The 11,248-nt window shown below is 34.1% G+C and overlaps 1 protein-coding gene across 1 annotated transcript; it reads right to left on the reverse strand.

The window, feature by feature from the left end:
• LOC139487077 (uncharacterized) lies at positions 1-6,758 on the reverse strand. The gene is made up of 6 exons (XM_071272082.1): positions 6,583-6,758; positions 5,736-5,821; positions 4,238-4,346; positions 2,828-2,940; positions 1,738-1,842; positions 1-893 (listed from the first exon to the last, which is right to left on the reverse strand). Exons 1-6 carry the CDS (start codon positions 6,669-6,671, stop codon positions 337-339), a joined length of 1,059 nt encoding a protein of 352 aa, XP_071128183.1. The 5' UTR covers positions 6,672-6,758; the 3' UTR covers positions 1-336.
• Positions 6,759-11,248: the final 4,490 nt, after the last annotated feature.

Raw genomic sequence — 11,248 nt, forward strand, 5'->3', positions numbered from 1 at the left:
TTAATGAAAATATTTTGTTTTAAGGTATACAGTATAACATTTCTGTATATATCATTTTTTTCTTCATATATCAATTATTTTATTTATGATATGTTATTGCAATTCTCCGAGGTATAAGCAAACTGATTGCTATCTATATAAGTTTCGTGATGGATCTTCACTCTATTAAACTACTATATATCTTGACGTGCTTGCTTTCAACAATACACAAATAGTTTTCAAAATGTGTCTGCATAAATGAAATAGAATACTCAATATATTACATTGTAACAAATAGGCTTCTATACAATCTAGACTGCATTAAAATACTGTAACATTGTGTAACTTTAATCATCATTATAAACTGTCGTTCGCGGCTGCATTGACATTATTCGGTACGTCATTTAGTTCAAGACATGATTCTTCATTTGAAGTCGTTTCCAAAACAGTCAGCGAGTTACTACTAATTTTAGAATCATGTGTATTCAACGCAAAATAGTGTTGATTTTCTGCTAAGCACTTTTCAATGTCAATCTCGTTTTGTCTTGTGACTTCTATAGTTACTAACGAATGATATGGATGTAGATATCCCTCACTGTCTGTACCGCCATTTGTTACCACCTGGTTACCGGAACTTCTCTTACTATCATAGGTACTATTTGATAACGATTCTAGAAGAATGTTTTCGTCTTCAATGTCAATATAATCGTGCTCCTCGTCTTGTATTTGATTACTTTCTTCATGGACATGCGATTGTTGTGTTAATTGTATCCCCGGTCCTGACGTATTCAATGAGTGCTTTCGTTTGAGTCGACGTTTCCAGCAGACAAAGATTAAGATGATAACTAAAGCTATTATCACTAGAACACTGCCGACACCAATAGAGAATGTAAAAAGTTGTCTTCTTATCAAATCTGTAAGAAAGTAAACAAATACTAACATTTTTCTATGTTTCAACAGGTTATTGCAAACGAAATAACGAAGTACATAAACGCAATCTGGTCACGACTTCGCATTGGTATGTTGTTGTTTGACAATAAGGCAAGTTTCCGTGCTACACAAAGACAAGAGGCTTCAGTCCTAATGCGTACTGGTATTACACATTTTCGGAACAAATATTAAGAATAAAGCCATTTGAAGTAAAAAAGAAATATGTGTACCATGAAATGTTTATGACGTCATGTAGTCGACGTTAACAATGACATATACAAAACTGTGCAGTAAACGAATACAAATGTATTCATGTATATTTTATGAATCATGTATTTCTTAAAACTATATAGAAATTTTGAAATATATATTAATGCAATAGTTTTTTTTTATGCGAAATGTGAAATAGTTCTAAAATAGCCTTGTGCCAGAAAGGTGTCATGTTTTATTTTTTTCTTGTATGCTCGCACGGTCTACGCTTTTACAAACATATAAGATTACTAAATGAAGCATTTAATACACATAATTACATTTTTCTGCTAGGTTAATGAAAACACGATTTCTGTGAAGTTTTGCTTTTATTTATATATGCCCTTAATGGTTGAATCTGGTGATATAATGATGTTACATTTCATTTTGAAATAAATGTCAATTTCAAAATGACGCGAGATGGATGTTATCCAATATAAATAACGTAGTACAATGAAACTTACATGTAATGAAATTATCTAATAATATTAGACGTTATAGCCTTATAAAAAATGTATATACATGTTAAATATGCAATGTACTTGGTAATAATTTTATTATAAGTTTAAATATATGTACCTTGAATCAGATGATCTTCGTTGATACTGTGCTGTGTTTGAATTTCTACTGTCATCTGTTTGATCTCGATTGTTGTATAGTCTTTCACATCTCCTAGATGGTTTCCTATTGTAAATGTCAATGTTTATACCAGTATACTAATATAAGGAGCTAAATGTTTACCAGAACATTAATCTGTATGTGAACTATCTTTTCAACAGACAGGACTGTCAGAAAAATACAAACAAAATGTACAATGTATTGGTCTTCAGCAATAACCATACATCAATAGAACCAACAAGTCCACCAGCGAGAGAGCGCAATGAGAGTACTGTATGTCCAGTTACCACAAAGACTCAATAAGAACAAAATCATAGTCTTGAACACTGGTAACATGTTCTGGCATACATCATTGTATTGTAAGAAATTCATATAATTATACAGATAAAGCCGCCATTCTGTGAATTTTGGATATTTTGAATTTTGATAAATGATTCTGGAGTGAATGTTTTTTTTTCTCGAGACATTAGAACTTTTTTTATCTATAGTTCTTCGCAAGAAGATTTCTTTGAAATAAATTGCAGGAACTTAGATAAACAAAATACATTAAATTCAAGATATTAACAATTGTTGGATTTTTTTTTATTATTTGCATTTGTCCTTTTGATAATCTATGATAAAACAAATATTACAAATATTTAATTGATGGTGAAATTCGTCATTTAATTTCGTTGGGCTCGTTTATTATGTATACTGTAACAGCGATATTGTACCAAGAACATATATATTGATTAGAAAAAAGTAAAATCACAAAAATACTGAACTTAGAGGAAAATCTATTCGGAAAGTCCATAATTACATGGAAAAATCAAATAACAAAACGCATCAAAACGAATGGACAAGAACTGTCATATTCCTGACTTGGTACAGGCATTTTCAAATGTAGAAAATGTTGGATTGAACCTGGTCTTATAGCGCTAACCCTCTCACTTTGATGACAGTCTCGTCAAATTTCGTTATATTTACATTGATGCGTGAACTAAACAGACACTGTTCCCAAATTGTACTGACTATAATCAAACCCATAAATTACTAAAATTTTGATTCTTACCTCTTATTTTACTTAAAGGCATCCCAGTAACATAATTAACGTTAACGTGTTGAGTACCATATTTGACAACTGTACTATTCGACGTTGAAACACATCCATGGAATCGATCACACCTACAACAAGTTTGAACTTTCTAAAAATATATGGACTGCTTCTCTCTTTTCAAATTTAAATGCGTGTGCATATGGTTGTTAAATTAGTATTGGAACTGTGTTTTTTTTTAGATAATGAGTGATACATGATAAAATTAATGTACTTTAAGAGTGTGATACACCAAAGCTTTTAAAAAAAAAAATTACTTGTTGAAAAATAAAACAATTATAAATAGATACGACTCTTGATGTGTGCCTCTCTGGAGGTGTACCTAGATTGCCAGGAGTTATACAATATAGATAATGCTTTTTTGGAAACATTGTATATGAACATTGTTTATCAAAGCAAATCGTGCAAATTGCAGAGTAACAAAGCAAATAAACACGTCTTAATAATTGATATTTCAATATTGATTGAATTTTTCTGTGAAATATATGTATAATAAATCGAACATAGATTAATGACAGTTGATCGGAACATAAATACACATAGTTAATGTTCCGGCATTTGATGTCTCATCCTGGACGAGAAAAGTCTAGCATTTGTTATCTCATTTAAGCAATAGCTGTTGCAACCATAATATAACCAATCAGAATCTGTTTTGTGCTACCTTATTAATTCAAGATGGCGTGTATTTCGACTGAAACTAATAGCTCTGCACAGTGATGCGAAGCAAAAATTCACAATTGTACAAATGGTTTTTAGAAATGGCATGATGAACGATTAGTCATATAGTTGAGTTGTGTTTTTTTTTAAAAGTTTTTAACTTATCCTTTTTCTCGGATACTGATAGAGAGATCGCACGATGTTAACATGTATATCAATTATATCCGATCGCACAAGACACGAGTGATATCGCAGTTTTACAAATTTCATATTGTCCAACTTATAACTTAATTTTTTTAGTAAAATAACTATCTACATTTTATAAGAATCCCATAATAGTACATTTCTATGTTAGCAAGTTATCAAAACTTCGTATGCACCTATCAGTAATATTACAAACATGTAATTTCTTGATATATGTTGATCTTAGTTTTGCATTCTGTTATAGAAATAGTGACGAATGGTCCTTTTGCTATAACGTCTAACTTGAACTATTATTTCATAAACAAACCATATAACGTTATCTTAGATCTAACTTCTGTCGGGCATCTTCCTTGTTTGATACTTATTTTTCTTCTAGATGCCGCTATGAGTTGTATTAAAAAAAAAAGATGACAAGTGTCCTTGCTTTTGACATGGTATGCCTCCCGTGTAGTCTTTGATAAAAGGGCAACACTTATTTCGTTGAATTTTTGGATATTTCATGTTTACCTTTCAAAAAGATTGCATTCACATTTCTCAGCACATTTCAACCCGTAAGTTTCTCCTATACAAGCTGTGCACCCTAACCCAGCTTTTGATTTGAATCCAATTTTGCACGCTGAAATTAGCTAACAAAACTATATCAAAGTATAGAAATAAGGTGCTTTTGGAAAGTACAATTAATTAATTTTTAATAACATTACTTCTGTGCTTTCAGATTTCTTTTGTTTTTAAAATTTCCATCTATTTATTATTTTTTTATTATATACATGAAAGAGGAAAACGCAAAACATTGGTAAAAACCATCATAAACGGCCATTAACCCTTATAAAGAGTCGACTGACGATTTTGACCATATAGTCTTATTTTTAGTTCTTGTCTGGGGAATGAATAAAAAAAATATAAAGATTTTCAAAATAATAGACAAAACTTGCATTGAAGCTCTATGTTCTAATCTAAGCCATGTCTACCGTGTTCTTTGGCATGAGGGGTCAGCGGAAACATTTTACAAACAAGATACCCCAATGATAGGTTTGATGAAGGGTTAAAATTGGCCCTTCATTTTTGACGTTTTTTTTAAATCGGGCCAAAAAATTACTAATTTTGCATTGAAATACTTGTGATATTACTATTTAGACAAAAACATATTTTTGTTGGCACCTTCCTTTAAAATTTATGAAGCTATGATTCCTGAAATAAACATTATTTGTATTTTAGGTCAATTTTGGTAATTTTTTTCCATAATATTAATTATTTTTGGCATAGTTAACCTTGGCCTCCATCCACGATCCAAAAAGTTTTTATATTTATGAATTCTATATCAAAATTGGAATCTTTTGGTTACAAAAGTTTTTGGATCGTAGGTGGCGGCCAAGGTTTTCCTAAAGCTTTTTGGTCTGAAAATTGCACACACCCAGCATATTTTAACAAAATGTCCAAAATGGGCCTACTTTAGAGAATATTATGTTCTTTTATTAAAATAATTGATCTATTTAGCATTAAGGCTTTAAAAAAAAACCAATTTACGAATCAAATCGTGACCGTTTTGATGTTTTATGATAAAGTTGATATTTTAGGCCGTTTTGTGCCATACGTTTACTTTGTTCTTTGGTCTTGTAGTTCAATTGTAAAACAGAATTGTAATATTCAACGGACGACAGTGGCCAAGTGATGAGATGAGCTAACTTGACCCTATGGGCAAGGATAGTTTAAAATAGAATAATGAAACGTAGTCATTGTCTTTTTTTTATCAACGCTGTCAAATTATTGTTTGAATATGGATTCTGAATAATTGTTTTTTCATCTCCTTGACCAGACTAATATTAATTATCAAATTGGGAATATAACAACAAAACACATAAAGTTGCAAATAATGTCAAGTAGGTCTATTGTGGTTTTATTTAAAATGCGGAAATTTTTAAATTGTTTTTTTGTCTATTTTTTTTTAAATTTCGAGTGATCATTGAACTAGCTTATTTGTTTAATAATAAAAGACATTGACACTCACCTTTACATGTTTTATCTTCTTTCATTTCATAGTTGTCACAACAAAACGTCTTTTTGAAATAAAATGAACGACCGTTAGTAGAGGCACTGCAAATACATATTCATATTTGATAAGCTTATTTAACTTTTTAAACGTTAAATGGCAAATAGTTCATGCATATTCAGGACCAGACAATATACTAATTAATGATAATACTTCTGGTTCGGGTTAGTTTAAAGTTAAAATGTTAGGAACTTGTTGTTCAGTAATGGTCGGTGGTTGATATGGTACATGCGTGTTTCTCGTTTTTAAAAAAAATAAAAATTAGACCGTTTGATTTGCTAAGTAAATGGTGTTACACAAGTCATTGTAAGACCCTTTATAGATTGCTGTTCTTTGGTGAACCAAAGCTCCGTGTTAAAGATCGTACTTTGACCTATAATGATGTAGAATTGTGACTTGAATGGAGAGATGACTTATCAGCACTCGTACCCCATCTTCTTATATGTACATAATAGATTGACGGGGAACATGGGCCGTGCCACTCGAATATAGAATTATTTTGGATTGGCGTATCAATTTAACTTTGCAACAGCAAACCGACTCAAAGCGTTCAGATAGATTATATAGCACCCACCCGTCACACTACATTCTGTAAGACTTTAACATTAATATTCCAACCGATCGCTGCTTTATGTATCCCACACCGTGTTTTTTTTAATTATCGTAAAAACTGTTGGTACTTGTTTACATTGTAAGATTATAAGATATTAGGGAGCTACAATTTGATTTTTATTGATACGTTAAACACAAGACAACATTTCCCATCCTAACCCTTCCCCCTAAAAATCAAATGGTAGCTCCTTACCTTTCAAGTCGACTGCAGACACCTTCTGTTCTACCTTGATTTAAAAGTAGGTAAAGAAGGTAGATGAAAAATACACTATAAACTTCCATGATTATGATATGATTGCCGAAATTAATAAAATGTTAATTATTAATTTGATATGCGCTTCCAAACAAAAGCATTGCATAAAAAACGACAGGAAGTTAAAATAACGACGATGATAATATCACGGAAACTGATAAACGTTTGAAGTGCCGATTGACTAAATTATAATATGTATATATAACTCATAAATTGTAATTTAACACCAGAAAAATAGGTAATACTTCGGTGTTGACATATACATTTTTTTTTTATATAAATTCCATGTTTACAAAACATTGAATTTATCGAAAAAGTAAGGATTTATTTATCCCAGGCATAAATTACCTTAGCCGTATTTGGCACATTTTTGGAATTTTGGAACCTCAATGATCTTCAACTTTGTACTTGTTGGTCTTTATAAATATTTTGATTTGAGTGTCACTGATGTGTCGTATGTAGACGAAACGCGCGTCTGGCGTACTAAATTATATCATGATAACTTTGATAACTATTTAGACCACTGGGTCGATGCCACTGTTTGTGGACGTTTCGTCCCGGAGGGATCACCAGCCCAATAGTCAATACATCGGTGTTGACATGAATATCAATAATGTGATGATTTTTATAAATTTCCTGTCCACAAAACTTTGAATTTATCGAGAAACTAAGGATTTTCTTATCCCAGGCATTGATTACCTTAGCCGTATTTGGCACAATTTTTTGGAATTTTGGATCCTCAATGCTCTTCAACTTTGTACTTGTTTGGCTTTAAACATATTTTGATTTGAGCGTCACTCACGAGTCTTGTGTAGACGAAACGCGCGTCTGGCATACTAAATTATATCCTGGTAACTTTATACATGCGGAAACTCTTAGAAAGAAAGATAAGAAGCTAGCAATTTCCTTTAACTCTACTTTCCGCTATATAGATGACGTTCTTTCACTAAACAATTCAAAATTTGGTGACTATGTGGAACGCATCTATCCCATCGAATTGGATATAAAGGATACTACAGATACAGTTAAGTCGGCGTCATATCTTGACTTACATCTAGAAATTGACAATGAGGGTCGGTTGAAAACAAAACTTAACGACAAAAGAGATGATTTCAGCTTTCCAATTGTGAACTTTCCATTTCTAAGTAGCAACATTCCAGCAGCACCTGCATACGGGGTATATATCTCCCAATTGATACGATATTCCCGTGCTTGCATTTCCTATCATGATTTTCTTGATAGAGGGTTACTGCTCACAAGGAAGCTATTAAACCAAGAGTTCCAAATGGTGAAGTTGAAATTATCCCTTCGTAAATTTTACGGACGCCATCACGAGTTGGTTGACCGTTATGGAATAACCGTTTCACAAATGATATCGGATATGTTCCTTACGTCGTAACTACAATCCCCTTCCCTTTCATGAATGTGACCTACCGAATTAGACTATTTACCGGATTTGTAATCACATAAGCAACACGACGGATGCCACATGTGGAGCAGGATCTGCTTACCCTCCCGGAGCACCTGAGATTACCCCTAGTTTTTGGTGGGGTTCGTGTTGTTTATTCTTTAGTTTTCTATGTTGTGTCATGTGTACTATTGTTTTTCTGTTTGTCTTTTTCATTTTTAGCCATGGCGTTGTCAGTTTGTTTTAGATTTATGAGTTTGACTGTCCCTTTGGTATCTTTCGTCCCTCTTTTAATAACTATTTAAACCACTGGGTCGATGCCACTGTTGGTGGACGTTTCGTCCCGGAGGGTATCACCAGCACAATATTCAATACTTCGGTCTGACGTACTAAAGTATAATCCTGGTACCTTTGATAACTAGTTAGACCATTTTACTTTTGAGAATCAAATGCAGATAGATTAGACCGTAGGTTTTCCCGTGTGAATGGTTTTACACTAGTAATGTTTAGGGCCCTTTAAAGTTTGCTGTTCCGTGTGAGCCAAGGCTCCGTGTTGAAGTCCGTACTATAACCTATAAGGCTTTACTTTTATGAATTGAGACTTGGATGGAGAGTTGTCTAATTTGCACTTATATCACATCTTCTTTTATCTATCTTTTATGTTTGCGAAAATGTACATCACATTGTGATTCGAACAGAACGCCTGAAACAAGAATTATTCAACCAACGGCATCAGAATATGTTCGCTTTGTGTACACATGTAATGAAACTACACACAATCTTTTTAACGCTTAAACGGCATTTGTCCTATTTTTTCCCTGCACATGACTCATAAAATAAGACTCATTACAAGGTTTGTACTTGACGGGTTGTCATATTGAACAGGATTGGTTTACCCACCCAGAGCACCCAAGTTTATTCCTGAATTTTAGCTGTGCACGCGTTGCTTAGTCTTTAATCTTCTACGTTCTGTTTTACAGACTGTTGTTTGGTCTTTTCGTCTGTTCTGTTGTAGATACTGTTGTTTGTGCATGTTTCCGAGTCAGAAACATGTAAGTCAGTGGTTTCGTTTGATGCTGTGTAACATATTTGATTGTTGTCCATAATTTTTAAAATAAATTAAAATTGTTTTACATTAGTCATTTCGAGTCCATGTATAGCGGATTATGCGGTAAGGGCTTTGTGCAATGTTAAAGGCCGTAAGGTGACCTATAGTTGTAACTTTCTGTGACACATGGCCTGTTGTAGAGATGTGTTGCATTGGCAATTAAACTCCATCTTAGTTTTAAAGTACTGACCCATGTGATAAAGTTAATACTACCGGTCGCATTTCAAAATGTTAAATGACAGTGAATAAATGTCACTCACACTGATACACTCGATTTTATTTAATCAGGGTTTAATAAGAGTTGACTCTCCGGGCCGAACAAGGATTAATATTCTCCTATCTTCAATAGCGTTAAGGTGTGGCAAGCCCTAGTTAATTTCGTGTCTTTATCTATGGGAAGGTTAGATAGAAACGACGATACCAAACAGGGACATTCAAACAGGTTGCTGATGTCATTCGAATGAAAAGATATCAGATCATGTGAGAAACACATTTATAATTCAATAAATTTTTATACGCAAATAAATGATATATTAAGCACAACTCCTCCACATGGTTTATCTATTTAATGTTGGAATACCCAAATTGAACCTATTTATGTGTTAAAAAGTATACATTGTCACTTTCTTTTAGATGAGTTTCTTGAAGACAAAATGCAATAGGTAAAAATGACTGAACTAGAAGTGTTAACTCGAGAAGATTTATTTTAAGACCTCGACAATGCCATTGGATGATATTAGTTGATAAAGAAGGGCGAGTGCTGTCGAGTTTGCCAGCATTCTTATTTCGCTCACCCTGATCTTTCGGGTGGCGGAACACTTTCGATTTCCATTTCAGTTTCGTCGATAAGTGTTGAAAATCTGTTGTGTGAGGAGAGTCGTCGATCTCAAGGACCACACGCAGCTGGTTTTACTCCGCCTCGACCCCTACTCCGCGACCTCGAATCAGAATACCTCTGAGAGGATGTATTTACTTGCTTCTTTTGGACATCCTTCTTTTCTGGAGAACGAAGAGGAGATGGGGCTCTAAAGTTCGTAATTATAGTCATTGTTAGCAAATTTGTTGATTGACTTTTGTTGGAACATTCAACCAACAAACTGCCAGATCTCATTTTTGAAACTTTTTTTTACAGTACCAGCAACGCTTTGAATTTGTTTATGAATTGCGAAGGGTGATATGTTTGAAATTGGTTTTTCATCTGTTCCTTTTATTACAATAAATCTTGGTTAATTGTCATCTTCCCGACAGGGCACTGAATCATCACCTTTTCTTTTCTTATGTATTAAAGCTGATTTAGAGGGTTGGTTTTGATGTGCCATATGTAAGGAGAAAGATTTACCATTCTTGTCATCCACCCACCTCGGAGTGCCTACAAGGGCGATGCTGTGTTTCAGTGTCGAACCGGGATCAAGTGCTAATGCTGAAAACGAGCTCCAAATATAATGTAGCTGGTCCTCAAAATCAGCACCTAAGATCCACTGCGGAAAGCACCAGATGTTCCAAGAATAGAATAATCAAGCAGAGTGTATCCATCAAGCGAAATAGAAAGCGTACCACTTGATTGACCCATGAGCCATCGCCTTCTTCAGTTATCCGAAATATAAATAGCTTAATTTGAAACACATGTGTATATAATGAAAATTGTTACAAGAAAGCTTATTGTTGAGGATTAACTGAAGGGCTCGACATGACCAGCCGATTGATCGAACCGGGTCCATCCGACCTCCCGTTAAGTTGATATCGGAGCGAAAGTAGCTTATTGAACTATAGACTCGTTCGTCCGGGTATTTCCTGACCGTAAGCAGTCTGGCTATAGCCCTCATCCACAAGGATCTCGTCAACCACCGACACGGAGAGCAACCTACGGCAAACAGGTTGCAGAGCTTATTTTATTCAAAACATCGGGCATCTCACGAAGTTCGGATCACTTTAGTCTGGTCCCTACCCTTCGACCTGTCCATCATGGGTAACCCTACCAGGAGACAAAGCTCCACTTGGCATTGCTCTTGGGGTCACTGAGACACACAAGCCCCCCAGACCACGGCAAGGATAGCGATTCACCGGAGGTTGAGGTTATCCATGTCACACCT

Source organism: Mytilus edulis, chromosome 8 (genome assembly GCF_963676685.1).
Source record: "Mytilus edulis chromosome 8, xbMytEdul2.2, whole genome shotgun sequence".
In the NCBI taxonomy this organism is placed as follows: Eukaryota; Metazoa; Mollusca; class Bivalvia; order Mytilida; family Mytilidae; genus Mytilus; species Mytilus edulis.